The 23,238-nt window shown below is 40.0% G+C and overlaps 2 protein-coding genes across 10 annotated transcripts in view; one reads left to right on the top strand and one right to left on the bottom strand.

The window, feature by feature from the left end:
- PAICS (phosphoribosylaminoimidazole carboxylase and phosphoribosylaminoimidazolesuccinocarboxamide synthase) overlaps positions 1-23,238 on the bottom strand; it is a 44,529-nt gene that overhangs the window by 16,443 nt on the left and 4,848 nt on the right. For 2 of the 6 annotated variants that reach the window (XM_055588653.1, XM_055588649.1), the window contains exons 3-8: positions 21,323-21,754; positions 17,508-17,597; positions 10,778-10,849; positions 9,401-9,466; positions 6,798-6,934; positions 2,231-2,315 (exon numbers count right to left, since the gene is read on the bottom strand). In XM_055588653.1, the coding sequence (XP_055444628.1) occupies positions 2,231-2,315; positions 6,798-6,934; positions 9,401-9,466; positions 10,778-10,849; positions 17,508-17,597; positions 21,323-21,754 (882 nt within the window). Of the gene's footprint in view, positions 1-2,230; positions 2,316-6,797; positions 6,935-8,208; positions 8,343-9,400; positions 9,467-10,777; positions 10,850-17,507; positions 17,598-21,322; positions 21,755-23,238 lie in introns of those variants that run through there. The other 4 variants (XM_055588650.1, XM_055588651.1, XM_055588652.1 and 1 more) reach the window with 4 other exon arrangements.
- PPAT (phosphoribosyl pyrophosphate amidotransferase) overlaps positions 2,946-23,238 on the top strand; it is a 38,961-nt gene continuing 18,668 nt past the window's right edge. For 2 of the 4 annotated variants that reach the window (XM_055588659.1, XM_055588656.1), the window contains exon 1: positions 2,946-3,249. In XM_055588659.1, the coding sequence (XP_055444634.1) occupies positions 3,122-3,249 (128 nt within the window). In that variant the 5' untranslated portion in view covers positions 2,946-3,121. The remainder of the gene's footprint in view (positions 3,250-23,238) is intronic. The other 2 variants (XM_055588661.1, XM_055588657.1) reach the window with 2 other exon arrangements.

The raw sequence follows: 23,238 nt of genomic DNA, 5'->3' as shown, positions 1-23,238 counted from the left end.
TTTGGGGCTCCAAAATCACTGCAGATGGTGACTGCAGCCATGAAATTAAAAGACACTTGCTCCTTGGAAGCAAAGTTATGACCAACCTAGACAGCATATTAAAAAACAGAGACATTACTTTGCCAACAAAGGTCAGTCTAGTCAAAGCTATGGTTTTTTCCAGTGGTCATGTATGGATGTGAGAGTTGGACTATAAAGAAAGCTGAGCACGGAAGAATCGATGCTTTTGAACTGTGGTTTTGGAGTAGACTCTTGAGAGTCTCCTGGACTGCAAGGAGATCCAACCAGTCCATCCTAAGGGAAATCAGTCCTGAATATTCATTAGAAGGACTGATGCTGAAACTCCAATACTTTAGCCACCTGATGCGAACAGCTGACTCACCGGAAAAGACCATGATGCTGGGAAAGATTGAAGCCGCAAGGAGAAGGGGACGACAGAAGATGAGATGGTTGGATGGCATCACTGACTCAATGGACATGAGTTTGAGTAAACTCTGGGCATTGGTGATGGGACAGGGAAGCCTGGCATGCTGCAGTCCATGGGGTCGCAAAGAGTTGGACACAACTGAGTGGCTGAACTTAACTGAGAACCCTAACTTCCTGTAATCTCTAAATCCTCCTCTCAGGCTTCTGACATGCTCTTCCATAGGCCCTGAGCACTGTTTCCTCCCCCTCCATCCCACTATTCATCCTTCAGGTCTCACAAACCACGCTGGTTGAGTTTAGACCTCATAAAGCTTAACCACATCAGTAAAATGGCAGATGTCTGTTACAAAGACCATTATGGCTGCTGTGTGGAGAATGAGATGAGGCAGGGCTGGGGGGAAGAAAACCACCAAATGACAGACCAGTTAGGATGCTGTAGCAGCAAGCCAGGTGACAAATAACCTGGGCTAAAGAAAAAAAAAGTGGGATAAGACTCAAGCTATTTACAAGGTAAAAGTTTTAATAACAATTGATTCAATATGGGAAATATGGAAAGTTAAGGATGGTGCCTAGGTTAGAAGTCTGTACCCAATGCTATTCCCTCTCAATTTAGTTGAATCGGCATTTATTTATTTATGGCCATCCCACTGTGGCTTGTGGAATCTTAGTTTGCCAAACTGCCCCCTGCGATGGAAGCATGGAGTTCTAACCACTGGGCCATTAGGGAATCCCCTGAATCATTATTTATTACCTAATTGCTTTTCTATCCATTAATAGAAATAACATAACATCATAGAAGACAACTGCTACCAGTGCCAAAATGCTTGCTATAAATTCATAGATGAATTCAGAAGAGGCTGATGAGGACTGAGAATAATTCATGGAATTGAAATTTAAGAGTACTGAAAACTACAGAACTTCTGCAAAGAGATAAGAACATCTAGGATGGTGCTGTCCAATAAAGGACAGCCACTAGCCACAGGTGCCTATGAAACATTTGAAATGTGGCTACTCCAAATTGAGATGATGTAAGTGTAAAATACACACTGGATTTCAATATTTTTTTTAAACTCGCAAAAATCACAATTTTTATATTGCTTATGCGTTGAAATGGTACTACTTTGGATATAATTTAGCAGTAAAAATAGCACAAACTATCTTTCCTGAGGATCCTCATCACGCATGGACAAAACGATTATAAATATGTAACATGATAAATACAAAGTGAAGCAAGAAACTTTTTGCCTGGTGGTTTTGAAAAGAGTCGGACACGACTGAGCGGCTTCACTTTCACTTCACTTTGAAACTCTCATTGGCATAAAATGGCTAAAAACAAAATCTAGACAGGAAATATAAAAATCCTCAGAAGGTTCAGTTATTAATTTTCTGAAACAGGCTATTATTAACCTAAAGGGAAAATTAAGACTTTGGTTTCGGGAATCAACATTAAATGTTCCTGTGTTTGTTTTGCAATACCTATTATTGCAAACGCGATTTGCAGGTATCTCTCTAATTTCTGGCCATCTCTCGTTCCAATGACCCTTTGCGCCTTTTCCTCATTCCATGAGAAGTTCTGGATGTTACAAAAAGTTCGAAGGCCCCGGAGCGCTTTGTTTCTAACGCACGGCTGCGCAGCGTCAGGGCCACGTGCCCGCGCGCCCAGTGGCCTAGAGAGGCGGATGCAGGGAGACGGGGCACAGTCCGGGGAAGGATGCCGTGGGGAGCCAAGAACAGCGCACAGGCCAGCGTGAGAGAGGCGGAAAGACCGTGGAGTCCCAACTCCTGCGGACGCCAATTAACTCACCTTCGACTGCCGCCATTGTCCGGAGAGGTCTGAGGGCTTCGGCCTCAGACCTCTGGGAAGAGACGCAGGGAAGAGACGCAGGACTCTGGAAAAGAAACGCGATCAGAGAGGCTCACGGGGCGGGGGAGCGAGGCACCGCCCACAGGCACGCCCTGGCATGGCCGCGTGACCCCTAGCGCCCCCTCCGGGTCTCTTCGAACATCTCCGCGGCCACGGAATATCGCGGGTCCCTAACCTACCCAGAACTTGAACCCCGGAGCAAGGCTTCCCGCCGCGCAGGCGCAGCGACGCGGGCTCCCCCGCCCCGCCCAGCGCGGGCGCAGTTCTTGGCAAGAAAAATGGCGCGCACTGGCGGCCCCTCCCCACTTTTCTGCCGCTCGCTGACTGGGCCCCTCCTCGCCAGAGAGAGCGGCTCAGAAGTTGGGGCATACCAAGTAGTGACGGCTCGGGGAAAAGCATATGAGGAGGGACATACAAAGTGTATATCCTCTGGGAGAGAAATGACATTAACCCCGTTAGTTCTATTACCTCCGTCTTGGATGCTAGAAAATAACGGAGAGATGCACATGCGGAAAAATTATCCTCCCACAGGCCTCAGGGGAGGGCTAGCTCCACCCCCACAGGGCCGTCACTCCTCCACTCAACCGCGGGGCCTCGCCCTCCGTCCTCGCTCATTGGCCAGCCCGGAGGGGCGGGGCAGAGTGGAGGGGGTGGAGACAAATCCCTCTCAGGGGAAAGCACGCGCCGCCGCAGTAGCGAGGGTCGAGCCGCTGCGAAGGAAGCAGCTGTACCCGGTCGGACCTTCGGAGGCTTGCAGGCCGAACAGTCTACTGGTTGGTGCTTAGAACCCTGCCGCGGCGGCGGGTCCCACCACGTGCTTCCGGCGGCGACATGGAGCTGGAGGAGTTAGGGATCCGAGAGGAATGTGGCGTGTTCGGGTGCATCGCCTCAGGAGAGTGGCCCACGCAGCTAGACGTACCACATGTGGTCACTCTGGGACTCGTGGGGCTGCAGCACCGGTGAGCGACTGGGTGAGGGGTGGGGATGGCGGCTCGTGTTCTCCATCTGCCCTATCCGCTTCCCGCGGCCGGAGTTGGCGATCTCGCGGACGCCTGAGAACTAGGGGCCGGACCTCTCTCTTACCTGGACTGGTACCTTCCTGTGGCATTCACCAGATTGCCAAGGCGTGCGCCAGGGCTCTCTTGTCTCCCTGGACTTCAGCCTGTCCCCCGCCACCCTTAACGGTCTTTAGGGGCTCTCCGAGCTCCCGGTGTAGTGCACCCCTCCTGGATCTGACCAGATTGTAAGGCTCCAGTCGGCTGGACTAGCCCAGTCGAGGTTCTTCCTTGTTTGCTTGCGCGTTTTGATCTCCCAGAGTCTGAAGCTGTTCTTGTGGTAGAACCGTGTGGGGTGTTTGCTAGTCCTAGACCTACAATACACTTTGAGGTTTCGCGGGGAGCCTGCAACCACCACAAGCTTTTGTTTGCAAGAGCAGAGCTATTGGGCAGATGCTGTATTTGAACGAAGTTATAGCTATGGGAATGTAAGGATTCAAACCCGGGGAAGCTGAATCGGTTGATGTTCAAAAGGAACTACCGGTTCTAGATCTCATGAATTCCAACAGATAATAATCCAATCACGGAGGAATAATGAATGTGCAAAAAATTCTTTGGTAAACATTTTAGATAATGAATGAAAAGATTAGTAGTAAGGAAATGCCAAAATAATTCCCTTCTTTAAAAGAGGGAGAGAACCTGTATGACAAGATACACACTGACTTTGAAAAACTGATAGATCCTTTGAGTTAAAAAATAACTTTGCTTCTGTGATCTTTCCATTTCCTACTAACTGAACTAAGTTTTAATATAAACAGTTTTCTTAAGGGTAAGAAATATAAACCTAAGCCTGACATCACTGAAAATATTACAGTTTCCATAAGAGGATACCTCAGCAACAACTTCTAGAACAGTTAAGGAACTTGGTGATAACACTTATCAGCAATATGGGAGAAATATGTATAAATGCATTCCAAATGATTAGCTTTCCCTCCACCAAACTTAAAGTAGAAGTAGGCTTTTTGCTTTTTTCAGGATCCAGAATAGTTGGGTTTGAGTTTCACATCTTGTATATTCCTTGTTTACTAAAAGCTGAGAGTAATTTAGAATTCTAGGATGAATCAAAAAGAATATTTTTAATTTGAATTAATTTTGGATAACTGTGGGTTGACCATAATAGAGATCTTATTTTAAAATACATTAATGTTATTGAGAGGATTATATATATAATCCAAGGAAAAACTAAAAGCTATTCATATGGAACTCCATAACACCGTGAGTTTATAACATTCTTCACAGAAGTTATTTTGGATATCCTGACATGGGAAGAGGTGTACAAACACAAGGGATCTTTAGAGTTGCCTGGTGGTCTGTGAGGAAGATATGAGACTGACCTTGAGTTTTTTTTTAACTATTTACTTTCTTAGTTAACTCATAAAGTTCATCCCCAATATCTCCTATTTAAATGTGTGTGTAAAGAAAAGTAGGGTAATTTTTTTTATGAATAACTTTATTCCTAATTATATGCACTTATCTACAGTTGCTTTTAAGTGAAAGAATTAATGAAATTAGATAATATTGATACAAGCTAAGGGCAATAATGATGTGGAGATCATTTGGCCACCTGATGCGGAGAGCTGACTCATTTGAAAAGACCCTGATGCTGGGAAAGATTGAGGGCAGGAGGAGAAGGGGACGACAGAGGATAAGATGGTTGGATGGCATCACCGACACAATGAACATGGGTTTGGGTGGACTCCGGGAGTTGGTGATGGACAGGGAGGCCGGGCGTACTGCGGTTCATGGGGTCGCCGAGTCGGACACGACTGAGTGAATGAACTGAACTGAACTGAACTGAAGGGCAATAAAAATGTGATTACTACATGATGATAGAGAAAACCTAATGGATTCTATCAGGCTGCTTATTTGACAGAGCAAGTATTTGCTAAACTGTGGTGTTGAAGATTGACCTTGTGATACTTTCAGTAACAGTGGCAAAAAACTCAATAGCTTCTGGAGAAGAAAAGCATTAGTGGAAAACCATTTAAGTTTTCCTTGTGTAGGCATAGGATCCGGAGAAGGCAATGGCACCCCACTCCAGTACACTTGCCTGGAAAATCCCATGGACGGAGGAGCTTGGTAGGCTGCAGTCCATGGGGTAGCTAAGAATCGGACACGACTGAGCGACTTTGCTTTCACTTTTCACTTTTATGCACTGGAGAAGGAAATGGCAGCCCACTCCAGTGTTCTTGCCTGGAGAATCCCAGGGACGGGGGAGCCTGGTGGGCTGCTGTCTATGGGGTCACACAGAGTCGGACACAACTGAAGTGACTTAGCAGCAGCAGCAGCAGGCATAGAATCATTAAGATTCTTTGAGAGCGCTGGTTCTTGCCCATAACCCTATCCAGTTCACAATTTTAAATTAGCAAAAGTCCTCATACATTAGGGAAACTGATTCTAAGAATATGAAACTTCTTTATGTCTAGAAGATAAAATCTGCTGCTGTAGGGGTGAAAGATTAAGAAAGAATGTTTTTAATAGAATGGATAACAACAACATGGTCCTCCTGTATAGCACAGGACACTATATTACATATCTTGTGATACCATAATGGAAAAGAATATGAAAAAGAATGTTTGTTATAAATATAGCTGAATCACTTTGCTGTACAGCAGAAATTAACATTGTAAGTCAACTGTACTTCAATAAATTTTCAAAAAATGTTTTCATTTGACAGTAAATCAAGGAATGTCAAAATTTGAAGCCTAGATGGGTTGTTATAATTTAATATAGAATTAGTTATATACAGTGTACATTGGCAGGTGGTGATCTGTTGCAGAAGGCTCTAGAAACTGAAATGTCTGTCACTTTTGCATTGTTTTTGGTTCTCTCTTAGGCATAGATATTTAGTGTCAGGGATGACAGAACCTCTGAATGTTGTGGTGTTATGTATTTTATATATAAAAACAAATGGAATATCAATTACTAGACAGTCATGCACTGGATGCTTAATCCAGATGGGTTCATCCAGAAGTCCTTCTTTTTTAGTAGTCTGGCTATTTGCAGATTTATACCATAGCTCTGCTTTCTGTCAGGGGGAATTTTCAGTGTTAAGCTAATTGGTTGTCCTCTTCAGCTATAAAGCTGTGTGTGTGTGCTTGTTTATGCCAGATAAATATAATCAATTACTTTTTCGGGCTTAAACATCAATGAGTTCTGAGGTTTGCAGAGTTGGGACAAACCATACACCCCATTGTAGATTAGAGATCTTTATCTTTAAACCACAGTCCCAGTTAATGGAGACTAGAATGACATGGACATATTTGAAGATTCCATAAAAGGAATTACTAAAATTTCAGACATTTATCACATGAATCAGCTAGTTAGCCTTTCCTTAGTTAGTTAGGGGACAAAAATGCCCTTCAAGTGAATTATCATCTTCCTGTGTTAGGAACTGAACCCTACAACTGGTAAACATTTTCATACCTTTTCTAAAAATTTATGACATTTACCTGATGAAGTTGGGTCACGTAGGGAGTCTCCTGACTGCAAAAATATTCTGAAGAATCTTTTGGTTCTGTTGTTCTTTGAGGAAACTGATTTGCAGCGGTCTCAGAAGCAGTTTTCTTAAGAGATATAGATGCTGATTCTGCAAAAAGTATATAACGTATCACTAGAAAGGCACTTGGGAGGTAGAGAGGAGGGATGCACTCAGACAAACCTATGGAATTTGTTCCCAGTTGTCTTCATTTAGTTTGTTGGGAAACCCAGGAGTAGATTATCAGAGAACTTGCTTTGAATTGCCATATTAAGGCTGGGGTTAACTTTTTTTATTTTTATCTCTTAGAAATAATAGCCAAATATGTTACATTCCTCTAGTGTTTTACATTCCCTTAGTTGGAAAAGTGACTTATCCCCCAAGGATCTTAAGGTACTACTGATTTGTCGTTTTGGTGAGTGTTGGGAATAGCCTCTTTAACATAAGACTTGAAGTCTACTAGGTTTCCTAGTAATAGTTTGATCTTGGGAAAGTCTAATTTCTGACTCTGTTTCTCACCTGTTGGGCTAGACTTGAATATTTTAAAGGTCCGGTGCACAGTCAGTGCCTTGGGAATGATACTTTCGTGTGGTTAATCCTTAGCAGTTTCCCTTTTCAGTCGCACATCCATTAAAGGGCATTGAGAGAAGGAAAACATGAGGCAACTCATCTGATTTGTAATTTATGTCAAAAAATGGAGAATAAAATTTTCAGCTTTCGTGAGATATAAGTGTTGTTGGGCAGGGTTGGGGAACAGTGGAGTCCTGCTATTCTCTAATACTTTATTCAAAAAATATTTGTTGAGCTCGTCCTGTGTGTATGCAGGGCCCTGTGGTTGACACTAGGAATACTGTGCTACACGAGGCTGATGGTCCCTGCCCCCACAGAGAGGCAGTAGAGCAACTGGTTCAACAGAGCAGACTTGTTCATGCCTCCATTTCCTCCTCTGTAAATGGGGATAATGGTATCACTTACCTCAGAGAGTTGTAGTAGGGATTAAATGTATTAATATATAACGTGCTTAGAACACTACCTGGATATATGCATACCCTGTGACCCTGCATCCCACTCCTGGGTGTGTACTCAACAGTATGGGAGACATGCACAGGAATTTGTATAGCAGCATTATTCTTAGTAGCCCCAATCTGGGAACATTGGATAGAGAAAGTAGAGGGATGTATGTTCCTATTACTCCTGCTGCAAGTAAAATCATGGATGACTCTCAAACAATGCTGTGTGAAAGAAGCTTGACATTACAAAATACATACTAAAGGAAAAGACAATTGTATGATTCTATTAATAAAACTAGCCTATGGTAATGAACATTGATAACTTTTACCAGGGCTAACAGGCTTCCCAGGTGCTGCTAGTGGTAAAGAACCCACCTGTCAATGCAGGAGATGTAAGAGATGCGGGTTCAATGCCTGAGTTGGGAAGATCCCCTGGAGGAGGGCATGGAAACCCACTCCAATATTCCTGCCTGGAGAATTCCATGGACAGAGGAGCCTGGCAGGCTGCAGTCGATAGGGTCACAGAGTCAGACACAACTGAAGCGACTTAGCATGGACGCATGGGGGCTAACAGGATAATTAATGAAGTGGGGGGGGTCTGGTCTTTAGGGTGCTGGTAGTGTTTTAGATCTTGAGTTGAGTGGTAGGTGCACAGGTGTCTTCACTTTGTAAAAACTGAGGTCTTCAACTATTTATGTGAACTCAAAACAATTAGATCAATTATAAATCTATAAAATGCTAAAGTTGGATTATTTTAGCAATCTAGAGAGATGCAGTCATTTGCTCCATGTTGAATTTTAAGGGTAAAGAGAAACTAGAAAAATTAGGTTTTCTGTTTCTCAGACCAGTGCCTTTTCTTATAGTCTTTGTTTTTCTTTATGCTATATTATTATTATTAGGTTGGGCTTCCCAGGTGGTGCTAGTGGTAGAGAAATTGCCTGCCAATGTAGGAGATGTAAAAGATGCAGGTTTGATCCCTGGGTTAGGAAGATCCTCTGGAGGAGAGCATGGCAATCCACTCCAGTATTCTTGCCTGGAGAATCCTATGGACAGAGGAGCCTGGTGGGCTTCAGTCCATAGGGTCACACAGAGTCAGACATGACTGAAGACATTTAGCATGCACCCACATTATAAGTAACCTTTTCTGTTACTTATAATGGGTCAGTTTGGAATGACAGCTTCATAATTAGCTGGCTTCTCAGTTTTTGTAGAATTACTAAAAAGTTATGGCCATTGTTACCTTTGGAGAAAAGCAAAATTCAGAACTTATTACTTTGTGGGGGTTTTCCTTTTACATCCTAGTATTCTAATGGCAGTCACAGAAAAGTGTAATTTAAAGGCTAAGGATAGATAATTGTGCAGAAATTTGACGTGGGAAAGTTTCTGTTTACTTTGTTACTTTCCTATTAATAAGCTATGAAAGAAATGATTTTTCAGCATTTTTTGCTCTCACACAGCTCATAAATAATAGTCTTGATTTGTCAAGGACAAGAATAAACATCTATCAGGAAAAAGCTACAGAAGTTTTAATCAGTGTGGGAAAAGTTGGCATATTTCAGACTCTTACCATCTTCAAGTGCTTTTCTCTTGATGCTCTTTTCTCTTGGGTTTTTGGTATGATTTTCAAATAATTCTTAAACAAGAGAACATAGGAAAATAGTCATTATATGACATTGTCTAAAAGTGCATTAGTTTTGCAAGCATTCAAGTATTCTACAGTTAGAATATTTAAGTGATTGGACAGATGAAAGAGTTTAAGAATTAGGAATATTTTGGTGTTGCTGCTGCTGCTGAGTCGCTTCAGTTGTGTCCGACTCTGTGCGACCCCATCGACGGCAGCCCACCAGGCTCCCCTGTCCCTGGAATTCTCAAGGCAAGAACACTGGAATGGGTTGCCATTGCCTTCTACAGATTTTGGTACTAATCTTTCCTAAATCTTTAGGAAAGGCTTGAAATTGAAATTCTTGACTTAATAGGTATATGGTTTATAATAATTTAGGGAGCCATTTGAACATAAAATAGTATTAGGAATTTATTATTGAATTTTTTGCTAAGTTAAATACAAAGAGGAAGGTTTATAGAATTTTCACCTTAAAAAGTCTAATTCCAAGGTTACATAGTAACCTTGTTTCCATTTGGCAGTTCTGAGAGATGGTTGTCTTAGGAGGCCATCAACTTCATAAAAATCTCATTTTTCTTTGAGGGTTGACATTTTTCTTTTGTAAAACTCTGTATTCATAATTTAAAATTTATGTATTTGGTATGACATTGTTTCCAGTCTCTTGTCTATTCCAAACTGCATTCATCTTCTGGCAATTTCCTCAAATATTTCTTTATTTCTTGTGGCCCCCTTCAAGCATTTGCTTAATTTTTTCATGAGACCATATGTTTATAAGTGCTCTGACCTCCTTGTCACACCAGTGTTTTCCAGCCTGTGTCACTCACTATTATAATCTGTAAATGACTTTTAGTATCTTCTAAAGGAATATGATTTCCTATGAATCAATATGATTCACAATTATTAGATACATCCTGTATTTCAGTATCATTCATTTAAAGCAAACTGGACTGACGTAAAGCATTGAGAATTTCAATATAAGGATCAAAATTTTTTTCATACATTCAAAGTTTTTAAAATAAGACAGATTAACCCCCAGTATTAGTGAGAATAATTTACCTGCTTTTCATCAACAGGTATCCTTGATTGCATATTTATGAATACAGAGTGTCTTGGTATTTACATATTTTTTTTTTTTTTAGTAAGAAGTAGGAATAGACAATTCTTTACTCCCCTACCATAAACTCTACCAACTCAGGTATTCAATATAATGAGGCCTTTGGGATCATCTATAGTAGACATCTTCCCTATAACTACTTCAACTGGTATATATTAGGCTTTAAAAATCAAAAGAACATTTAAAATTCAACAATTTAGATCCCTTACCTGACCCAGGGATACCGTGTGGTGCTGTGGGGCCGCCCACCTCATCTGAGGCATTACTTGCAGTGTCTTCCTCTGTCAGAAAACAAAGACAGTAGTAATTTCAGTGTTGTTCACAGAACCCTAATGCACTTTGGCAGGTGAAGACTACACTGAAAACGTAATAAGCCTGGATCCCAGCATCAAAAGTGTAACCTCAAAGCCAAGAACATTTGCCATCTTGAACCAGATTTGAAGATGGCCTTAAGAGGATTCACCACCAACACAATGTTGAAAAGTAGTCTGCCTTCAAAGTCACAAGGCAGGAAGCTTGGTTTGAAAGTATAAAAGTGGTTTGTGACCTAATTTGCTTAACAGCTTTCACCGTTACATTTTAATGCTTGCCAAAGAGCTCTTACAGCTCTTTTTTTCATTCAGTCCTCATTGTAACTAAGAATAATCCTTATTGCACTACATGTAAAGGAATAAAAGACTCTAAAGTGGTTTTAGCAGTCTTTATATTGAGGTATTAAGCAGACAGTGATTAACATTTTAAGGAACTTAAAATGCTTAGCATGGTAAATGTAACAGGAATTTGTCCTGGTGGACCAGTATATGTTCAGGATGTTTACAACCGCGCTGTTGGTAATTTGGGGAAATCTCCTCCTCCTATGTGTATGTTGGATTGCTATGTTGAAGTATAGCAACGTTATGGTAGTGTTCTTTTGTCTCAGCTGTACTTCCCTATACACTGAACATTTTTAAAAAAGAATTCTATGTTAGTAAGTATAGGTGTCTATATAGTTACTTGCAATGATTATTCTACAATTAGACAATGGTTTGTATTAATAAACCTTGAGGCAAAAGTATAGATAGAGGGCTGTAAACATATTGCCGCAGTGGGTGTGTGAAGATGTACATCAGGGTAGGACCTCATCTTCTTATGAAGGACATGTTTGGACCAGGAGACTAGGATGAAGTTTAGCTTCTAGCAATATCAAGACTTCAAATGACAGGTTGTGCTCTAGAGCCATATCAGTTCAGTTCAGTTTAGTAGCTCAGTCATGTCCGACTCTTTGCAACCCCATGGACTGCAGCACGCCAGGCTTCCCTGTCCATCACCAACTCCCAGAGCTTGCTCAAACTCTTGTCCATTGAGTTGGTGATGCCATCCAACCATCTCATCCTCTGTCGTCCACTTTTCCTGCCTTCAATCTTTCCCAGCATCAGGGTCTTTTCAAATGAGTCCGTTCTTCCCATCAGGTGGCCAAAGTATTGGAGTTTCAGCTTCAGCATTAGTCCTTCCAATGAATATTCAGGACTGATTTCCTTTAGGATGGACTGGTTGGATCTCCTTGCAGTCCAAGGGACTCTCAAGAGTCTTCAACACCACAGTTCAAAAGCATCAATTCTTTGGTGCTAAGCTTTTCTTTATAGTCCAACTCTCACATCCATACATGACTACTGGAAAAACCATAGCTTTGACTAGACGGACCTTTGTTGGCAAAGTAATACCTCTGCTTTTTAAATGCTGTCTAGGTTTGTCATGGCTTTTCTTCCAAGGAGCAAGTGTGTTTTAATTTCATGGCTGCAGTCACCATGAAATTTGTCACTGTTTCCATTGTTTCCCCATCTATTTGCCATGAAGTGATGGGACCGGATGCCATGATCTTAGTTTTCTTAATGTTGAGTTTTAAGTCAACTTTTTCACTGTCCTCTTTCACTTTCATCAAGAGACTCTTTAGTTCTTCTTTGCTTTCTGCCATAAGGGTGGTATCATCTGCATAGCTGAGATTGATATTTCTCCCGGCAATCCTGATTCCAGCTTGTGCTTCATCAACCGGGGGCTCCCTAATCTACTGTTTGTCTTTTAATTGAAATTTTATTGAGATAATTATAGATTCACATAGAATTGTAAGAAATAATAACGATCCCTTCTACACTTTGCCTTCCGTGATGGCTCAGTGGTAAAGAATCCATTTGCCAATGCAGGAGACAGGTTTGATCCCTGGAGAAGGAAATGGCAACAAACTCCAGTATTCTTGCCTGGAAAATCCCATGGACAGAGGAGTCCATGGGGTTGCAAAGAGTTGGACATGACTTAGTGACTAAACAACAACATTTTATAAACCATAATATTCTGTTAATTCAAAGATACATGGTTACAATCCCCCAGTATGATGTAGGAATCTTGTTTGTACTCATCTATGAATGTGTGTGTGTGCACTTGCAGTATGTACTAAGTTCTATCATTAAGACAAAAAACAAAAAGACACTTCTACCATTAGAAATTCCAAAGATTTTTGAAACTCTGTGCCAGGAGCTAGGGGCAAAGACCAGCCATAAGCTTTATTTTGTCACAGCTTTTTAAAAGATTAAAGTATAAAAAAATAAAAAATAAAAGATTAAAGTATAAACAGTAAGAATTATAGAAATTATACTTTTTAAATTAACAAGTAGACTGTTTAAATTTATCAGCTTACCTATGTCTGAGCTTTTTAATTTTTTAAAGGTTCTCAATGTTGTTTCATATGACTAAAGTACATTAATTTATATAATAATTTTACTGCTGGGCATCCTGGGTGACTCAGTGGTAAAGAATCTCCTGCCATGCAGGAGACACAGGTTCAATCCCTGGGTCAGGAAGATCCCCTGGAGGAGGAAATGGCAACCCACTCCAGTATTTTTCCCTGGAAAACCCCATAGACAGAGTAGCTTGGCGGGCCACAGTCCATGGGGTTGCAAAGTGAGCAGTTTTACTCCTAAGATTATTCAAATGTATGCAAAATATACAGAAGTAATTAAACATTCCATTTTAAAGAAAACTACAGATGAATCTTCAGTCTATTAAAAGAAATAAATGAATTGGAGAAAACAAGATGCTTGGCACACCTGAGATACTAACAATAGATATTTGAATGCCCTCTGCTGGCCATCATGTTGCTAATTTTTGTTAAATTGCCAGGATAGTGAATATTTTAATTTTGGAAATACATTTTACTACAGCCAAAAGGAAAATAGAACTCTTTTCCTTTTGATTATTCTTAAAAGAGCCATGTAGCCTTTCACATAGGATTTTTGGACTGATGATAAGAGTGGCCTCTAATAGAATATATGTGCCCATCTCTGGGGTTGCAAAGAGTCAGACATGACTTAGTGACTGAACAACAACAAACCACCGCTTGGAGCCAGAGTTGATCTACCTGTGACTGTCTTATACTAGAAAGCAGTGACTTTGGCCTGATTACCAAGGTATTGAAGTATTCTACCTTGTTTAAATCATTTTAGGAATAGATTTTAGGAGTCAGTTAGGAATTGAAAAATCAGTGAACAAATGGGCAAATCTAATTCAGATAACCATTATATCTACTACTGTCGGCAAGAATCCCTTAGAAGAAATGGATTAGTCCTCATAGTCAGTGAAAGAGTTCAAAATACAGTACTTGGGTGCAATCACAAAAATGACAGAATGATCTCAGTTCATTTCCAGTGCAAGCCATTCAGCATCACAGAAGTCCAAGTCTATGCCCCAGCCACTAAAGCTGAAGAAGCTGAAGTAGAATGGTTCTATGAAGACCTACAAGACTTTCTAGAACTAACACCAAAAAAAGATGTCCTTTTCATCATAGAGGATTGGAATGCAAAAGTAGGAAGTCAAGAAATACCTGGAGTAACAGGCAAGTTTGGCCTTGGAGTACAGATTGAAGCAGGGCAAAGGATAACAGAGTTTTGCCAAGAGAACTCACTGATTGTAGCAAACACATTTTTCCAACAACACAAGAGATGACTCTACACATGGACTAATGGTCAACACTGAAATCAGATTGATTATATTTGCAGCCAAAGATGGAGCAGCTGTATACAGTCAGCAAAAACAAGACCAGGAGTTGACTGTGGCTCAGATTATGTGCTGCTTATTGTAAAATTCAGACTTAAATTGAGGAAAGTAGGGAAACTCACTAGGCCATTTGGCATTATACAGTGGAAGTGACAAATAGATTCAAGGGATTAGATCTCATAGCCAGAGTGCCTCAAGAACAATGGACGGAGGTTTCTAACATTGTACAGGAGGCTGGGATCAAACCTTCCCAAATAAAAAGAAATTTTCAAGAAGGCAAAATGGTAGTCTGAGGAGACCTTACAAACAGCTGAGAAAAGAAGAGAAAAGAAAGGCAGAGAAGAAAGGGAAAGATATGTCCATCTGAATGGACAGTTCCAAAGAATAGCAAGGAGAGATAAGAAAGCCTTCACTTTGCAAAGAAACGGAGGAAAGCAATGGAATGAGAAAGACTAGAGATCTCTTCAAGAAAATTAGAGATACCAAGATATCATTTCCTTTTACTTATTGTAATAGAGCCTAAGTGTTCTATGATAATTTCCAGTGATTAGCTTCTTCATATTTCATTGGTCATACATTTTTTAAGTGATAATTTACTTGAAGTAGCTAATTTTCTCCCGACTGGAATCAAATTGAATCTTATGTGTTACTCTTTTCAGCCCTCTGCTGGTTTTATTCTCTAAAAACATGACACCTTGGCTATGCTTGATGATCTTCTCTAAAAATACAGGAGCTTGAATCCACTCTACAACATAATACTAAACCAAAATCTACAGGGGTTCTAAGTTGGAAACTAATTAGTTATCTGGAATGTGGGGGTCCATAGCTCTAGCTGAATTTTTACTTGAAATACAAAAAAGAAGAAGAAGAAGAAGAAGCTTAGTATACTTTTAAGATAGTAAAGTGTTACTTTTGGGGAGATCAGTTTTATGACCAAGTGTGAATGTTAACAATATTGGAGCAATGACAACTCCGATAACAATATTTATTAGTAAAATGTAAAAATGAAATAGGCTTCCCTGGTGGCTCAGATGGTAAATACTCCATCTGCAATGAGAGAGACCTGGGTTCGATTCCTGGGTTGGGAAGATCCCCTGGAGGAGGGCATGGCAACCCGCTCTAGTATTCTTGCCTAGAGAATCCTCATGGACAGAGGAGCCTGGCAGGCTACAGTCCATGGGTTTGCAGAGTCAGACATGACTGAGCAACTAAGCACATAAAAATAAAATGAGCTGACCTCTACCTATTGACCTGATTTTTTCTAAAGATAGATATCCATGTCTTTAAGCTTAACATAACAGTCTTCCAAGTAGTGGACTAGCAACTTGTGCATCATGAAGTATATATATAGTGTTTTCTTACATATTTAGCTGCTGGGATCTATGTGGGTTTATACCTTTACTTTTATATTCATTTGAAAGTTTAAAATACTGTTATTTCTAAAATGACTGTAAACATCCTGTTTCATATTTTCTAGATATATTCCATACTAACATGTAAATGTACCATTTTTAAAACCTGTCAGTTTACATCTGGCTTAATATTTTCCTTCTACATAAAAGAAGTTATACTGAGGTGTTGTGTTTAAGTGAGCTCTCCAGAGGACTAATGAGCTTTAATCTTCTGAATTTTTTTTGAAAAATCTTTAAAAAAAATTTAAGATTTAAAAATGATAAAGATATTCTAAAGTTTTTAAACTTTTTTCATGGAAACCTTTCTTTCTTATTAAACACTGTATGTGGGAATCTGATTTTAACTTCCAGTGACAAAGGGTCATTGCAGTTATTCCTTTAGAATCCTTAGGAGCACAGTTTTCTTTACCTTTGTTGTCCCACTAGTCAGCTGCACATTCCTGTTTGGTTAGTCTCCTTAATTTCTCTCCATTTTCACCTGTCACTGAGTGTTCTAGCCGCTTTCCTTTTCTTCCATTGAGCTTTTAATGTGAAGTTTGCCAAGACTGTGGGGCACCTGGTTTTTGGATCAGAATTGGTTTTTAAACTTTTCAGTGCTGCATGAAGCTTTGGACTGAAAGACTAGCACAAGGTCTATGATGGCTAGGCTTCTGCTTAGAAGCTTGGTCACCCTTCTTCCCTCAATTTTGTCTAAAAGGCAAACTATCAGAGAGGAAACACACTCTGCATCCCCTAAGTGCCCTATACCACAGGGCAGTGGTTCTCAAACTTCAACATGTATCAGAATCACCTTAAATACATATGGAACTCCTGGAACTCACTCCAAATTTCTGGTTCTGGAGGGGGCCCAAGAATTTGCATTTTGAATGAGTTCCTAGATGATGCCGATGCTGCTATGAACAGCAGCCACAGGGACCTTCACTGTCATTAATAATTTCCACCTTCCATTTCTGCATTTTGGAAATGTGAATATTATCCAACAATACTGTATAATGTTATAACATACTTGTATATGTTCTTATAATAACATGTTAGATGTTGTGGCTATTATATAATGTATATAATGGGTGTGTGTGCATTCAGTCATGTCCAACTCTTTGCAACACTATGGACTATAGCCCGCCAGGCTCCTCTGACTGAGATTTTTCCAGGCACGAATACTGGAGTCGGTTTCTCTGCCCTCCTCCAGGGAATCATCTTGACCTAGGGATGAAACCAACGTCTTTTGCCTCTGCTGCACTGGCAGGTGGCTTCTTTACCACTTGGCCACCTGGGAAGCCCAATGTATATAAGTATATTAAACCATCATAATACTGCAGGCCTCACCCTTATGACCTCATCTAAACCTAATTTTCTCCCAAAGGTCCCATCTCCAAATGTAGTAACAGTGGGGATTAGGGTTCCAACATATGAGTTTGGCAGTGACACAACCTGCAGCAGCAGCATCTTGTAATAACATGTATTTCATTATATACACACACACATAAAAACAATATTGTTTTACCTGTGCAAGGGCTTTGCCTCATATCTGTCTCTCTCAGCTCTTCTGACATATTACTGACCAAGGCATCTTCAACTGCATCTCCAGCAATAACTGTATAAATACAGTGGGATATATGGCGGTGTGTTTTTTTATTTACTTTTAGAACTATGTTTTAAGCTCTAATATAGTATTTTCCCTTTTAGAGTGAACTTGATACTAAAAACTGTGGTTGTTTATTTTTCTGTAATTAGATTCCCCATCCTTAAACGTATTTTAGTCTTAGGTCACTAAACATCTGGTGTTATAAGTCTCTATACAGTCAACAAAAACAAGACCAGGAGCTGACTGTGGCTCAAATCATGAACTCCTTATTGCCAAATTCAGACTGAAATTGAAGAAAGTAGGGAAAACCACTAGACCATTCAGTGAAAGTGAAGTCGCTCAGTCATGCCCAACTCTTTGCGACCTCATGGACAGTAGCCTGCACCAAGCTCCTCCATCCATGGGCTTTTCAAGGCAAGAGTACTGGAGTGGGTTGCCATTTCCTTCTCCAGGGAAACTTCCCAACCCAGGGATCAAACCCAGGTCTCTCACATTGTGACAGACACTTTACCGTCTGAGCCACCAGGGAAGTCCATTCAGGTATGACCTAAATTAAATCCCTTATGATTATACAGTGGAAGTGAGAAATAGATTTAAGGGCCTAGATCTGATAGAGTGCCTGATGAACTATGGCGGAGGTTCGTGACATTGTACAGGAGACAGGGATCAAGACCATCCCCATGGAAAAGAAATGCAGAAAAGCAAAATGGCTGTCTGAGGAGGCCTTACAAATAGCTGTGAAAAGAAGAGAAGCGAAAAGCAAAGGAGAAAAGGAAAGATATAAGCAGAGTTTGGAACTCTGAATGAAGAGTTGCAAAGAATAGCAAGAAGAGATAAGAAAGCCTTCCTCAGTGATCAATGCAAAGAAATAGAGGAAAACAACAGAATGGGAAAGACTAGAGATCTCTTCAAGAAAATTAGAGATACCAAGGGAACATTTCATGCGAAGATAGGCTCAGTAAAGGACAGAAATGGTATGGACCTAACAGAAGCAGAAGATATTAAGAAGTGGCAGGAATACACAGAAGAACTGTACAAAAAAGATCTTCACGACCAAGATAATCACAATGGTGTGATCACTGACCTAGAGCCAGACATCCTGGAATGTGAAGTCAAGTGGGCCTTAGAAAGCATCACTACGAACAAAGCTAGTGGAGGTGATGGAATTCCAGTTGAGCTATTTCAAATCCTGAAAGATGATGCTATGAAAGTGCTGCACTCAATATGCCAGCAAATTTGGAAAACTCAGCAGTGGCCACAGGACTGGAAAAGGTCAGTTTTCATTCCAATCCCAAAGAAAGGCAATGCCAAAGAATGCTCAAACTACCTCACAATTGCACTCATCTCACATGCTAGTAAAGTAATGCTCAAAATTCTCCAAGCCAGGCTTCAGCAATATGTGAACCGTGAACTTCCAGATGTTCAAGCTGGTTTTAGAAAAGGCAGAGGAAATAGAGATCAAATTGCCAACATCTGCTGGATCATGGAAAAAGCAAGAGAGTAGCAGAAAAACATCTATTTCTGCTTTATTGACTATGCCAAAGCCTTTGACTGTGTGGATCACAATAAACTGTGGAAAATTCTTCAAGAGATGGGAATACCAGACCACCTGACCTGCCTCTTGAGAAACCTATATGCAGGTCAGGAAGCAACAGTTAGAACTGGACATGGAACAACAGACTGGTTCCAAATAGGAAAAGGAGTACGTCAAGGCTGTACATTGTCACCCTGCTTATTTAACTTATATGCAGAGTACATCATGAGAAACGCTGGGCTGGAAGAAACACAAGCTGGAATCAAGATTGCCGGGAGAAATATCAATAACCTCAGATATGCAGATGACACCACCCTTATGGCAGAAAGTGAAGAGGAACTAAAAAGCCTCTTGATGAAAGTGAAAGAGGAGAGTGAAAAAGTTGGCTTAAAGCTCAACATTCAGAAAACGAAGATCATGGCATCTGGTCCCATCACTTCATGGGAAATAGATGGGGAAACAGTGGAAACAGTGTCAGACTTTATTTTTGGGGGCTCCAAAATCACTGCAGATGGTGACTGCAGCCATGAAATTAAAAGACGTTTACTCCTTAGAAGAAAAGTTATGTCCAACCTAGATAGCATATTCAAAAGCAGAGACATTACTTTGCCAACAAAGTTCCATCTAGTCAAGGCTATGGTTTTTCCAGTGGTCATGTATGGATGTGAGTTGGACTGTGAAGAAAGCTGAGCGCTGAAGAATTGATGCTTTTGAACTGTGGTGTTGGAGAAGACTCTTGAGAATCCCTTGGACTGCAAGGAGATCCAGCCAGTCCATTTTGAAGGAGATCAGCCCTGCGATTTCTTTGGAGGGAATGATGCTGAAGCTGAAACTCCAGTACTTTGGCCACCTCATGCGAAGAGTTGACTTACTGGAAAAGACTCTGATGCTGGGAGGGATTGGGAGCAGGAGGAAAAGGGGACTACACAGGATGAGATGGCTGGATGGCATCACTGACTCGATGGACGTGAGTCTGAGTGAACTCCGGGAGTTGGTGATGGACAGGGAGGCCTGGCGTGTTGCGATTCCTGGGGTCGCAGAGTCGGACTGAGCGACTGAACTGACTGACTGAACTGAACTAGGTCTTGACATAAAACTGACAAGATTATGTTCACCTGCATCTCCAGTAGTTACTGTATGAACACAATCATGCCATTGCTTTTGGGCTACTTGATCACTAGTTATTTTACATTTTAATTTCAATGGAGGAGATGTATAGTTTTCTAGCAGACCAGTTTCTTTCTTTGTTTTGTAGTGAAACATTTTAGGACTTCTCACCACCATTTCCCAATCCTAACTTTTTGTCATTTCCCTCTTTTTCCCACTCATACTTTTAGGAATTAGGACTTCATTCATGTTGATGTATGGCAGAAACTATCATCATATTGTAAAGTAATTATCCTCTAATTAAGAATAAAAATAAAGAATTAAGACTGTGTCATTTAAGGCTGATATTAAGATCTAGAAACATTGTGGCCACTGAGGTCTTTAATAACATCTCGTCCATTCCACCATTTTACATAGCAAATCTGAAGGAGGCACTCCTGAGTTCAGAGTTCCACAGAGACTGAGGTAGAACTTGTATTTCCTGACTCCTGGCCTAGAATGCATGCAATTTATTTCATGCAGTCATGTCTTTGTGTAAATTGCATCTCAATTCTTTAGGTTAAACTCATTTTGAAGAATTTTATGATGTGTCCTCAGAGAACTCACATTCTCACAGGTTTTGTATTTTTCTGAGTTTTTCAATGCACTTTTTCTGTTTACTCACAATTTTACCACAACTGATATGAAAAATTTTTTTTAATTTCTGCCATCAAGAATTTTATTTTTGCTTCTGTAAAACTGGTCTTTTTAAACTTCTAGAAATCCAATTTTCTTTCCTTGTTTTGTATAACTCTGTACCATTCTGTGTTCTGATCAAATTTGCATGAAATCTGTTTCATGATAAATTGAGCAGTTAGCTTGTTGAATCTCATTTAGTAAAACCTATTTACCTTAGACTGCTGCTGCTAAGTCAGTTCAGTTGTGTCCGACTCTGCAACCCCATAGACGGCAGCCCACCAGGCTCCTCCGTCCATGAGATTTTCCAGGCAAGAACACTGGAGTGGGTTGCCATTTACCTTAGACTATATTCAGGTTATTGACATTTTTCTGTATGGTAGCATGATGTTAAGATTACTTTTCTTTGCTTTCCTACCTGTCTGATCCTCTTCCATCTTTACATGGGCACATCCTGTGGCTTGCTCTTCATCTTGGGATTCCTGTTGTGAGTTTTCTGTTTTCTTGTGTCCCAGAATAGCATCCAACTCAGTAAAAAACTTCATGCTTTTAGCCATGCCTAGGTCTCTAGCTGTTCTTACAATCTTGTATTCATGTTTTAAGTTTTTGTACTTTGTTCTGCACTGCTTCCAATCTCTCTCTATTCCAAGTTTCTGAAGCTTGGCAGCAATTTGTTCAAATATCCTTTTATTTCTCATTGTTCCCTCTAGTTGTTGTTGTATTCCTTGATCAGACCAGATGCCTATTAGAGCCCTGACTTCTGGCACAGTCCAGTGTTTTCCTCCTTCATTTGCTACAGTTGGAATGACAGTTGAATTATTAGGGGGTTCCATTATTGCTGTAGAGTCACCTGTGTTGGGTGGGGAGGAAAAGAGATATATGGGTTACATATATCAGACAAGATAAATAATTGGATGCAACATTACTAAAGATAGTAATTTTCTCTATGGGAAATGGAATGCAAATTATAATGTAGCTTTTGTCTTAAACTAGTTGGGAAATCAAAGTACAGAACGTGAATCTGTTCCTTATTGTGATGGTGACTGAGTTTAATAAAGTTGTATTTTTAATTAGTTACATCTTGATCATCTTTCTTCTTTAGCATTTCTTTCTCTTCCATTCTGCTCCTTTAGTATGTGGGATTAATGTCAGTGTATAGCGAAAGTTGAATATATAATTTTGTAATATTTACTTCTTTAAAGCAATATAATTATGTATAAAACAGCTTGTTGAAGACAATTTTTCCATAAGTGTGAGCAATTTATCTCCTCCCCATGCCTTTTCTGTATCTGATGATTTCCATTTGCTCCATGTCAGAATCTCCTGGAGAAGCCTTTATACACTACTGCCCCCATCCTTTATCCCCAGATTGTGATTCTAGTGTGCAGTTCAGGATTGAGAGCCAAGACTATTCATGAATGAAGGACTTAGAAGAAGCACATTAATAATCGGTGCTTCTTAACTCTTTGTGAATATAAAAGATGTCCCATTGGTTAAAGACCAAATGCCATTTTAAGTGAAGTATTATATCCTTTTAATGAAATGTGCCAGAAATTTCATAATGCATTAGGCAGAATTTCTCCACTTAGTTATAAATCCTTTAATAACTTTGTGTTAGATCTCTGCACAGTTTTGCAACTCATTTTACGATAAAGACATTTCTTGACATTATATTAGTTATTTCACAACCATATTATTTTACTCAGATTTCATGTTTAATAAAAAGGTGGTTTGGACCTCAGCATCTATAACATTAGTCATTAAAAAAAAATACCATAGTGTTTACCTGGGTACAGAGGTGTTTTATTTTGTGCTGTGTTTAATGTCTTTGTTTTAAGATGGTTTTCATCTTAAATTAAATGTTAATTTTAAGACATTCTTATTTAAAAAAAATTTAAAGATGTTTTAAATTTAAGATGTTTTTCATCTTGAATCAAATAAGCACTTTTCCTCACTTGCATTAACTTTCAGTAAGAATTTATAAGCAAGAATGGGACTTATGTTGACTTTTTGGGTGAGTAAAATCATCCTTGACTTCATTATGGATTTTATATGATTTACTTTCATATGTAAAGTTCTACTTTTCTTAGCCTCCAGGATAGCTGAAGTCATATGCTCATTAAATATTAAGTACCACACTTACTATGTGTAATTTTGGCCATCAGATTCCATACTATATTTAAAGCATAAAGACTGGGGATTTGAAGCTAATATTTCCAAAGTATTTCTACCAGGAAAAAATCACCCATTTTCTCAGATTTGATATCAGTCTTACTTTCCAATTTGATGTAGATCAGTTTCATTATATTTTTGAGCAGCCTGTACCATACCTAC

The sequence above is a fragment of the Bubalus kerabau genome, chromosome 7 (genome assembly GCF_029407905.1).
Source record: "Bubalus kerabau isolate K-KA32 ecotype Philippines breed swamp buffalo chromosome 7, PCC_UOA_SB_1v2, whole genome shotgun sequence".
Classification (NCBI taxonomy): domain Eukaryota; kingdom Metazoa; phylum Chordata; class Mammalia; order Artiodactyla; family Bovidae; genus Bubalus; species Bubalus kerabau.
Note: the sequence above shows the minus strand (reverse complement) of the source record. Positions and strands in the feature narration are given on the sequence as shown.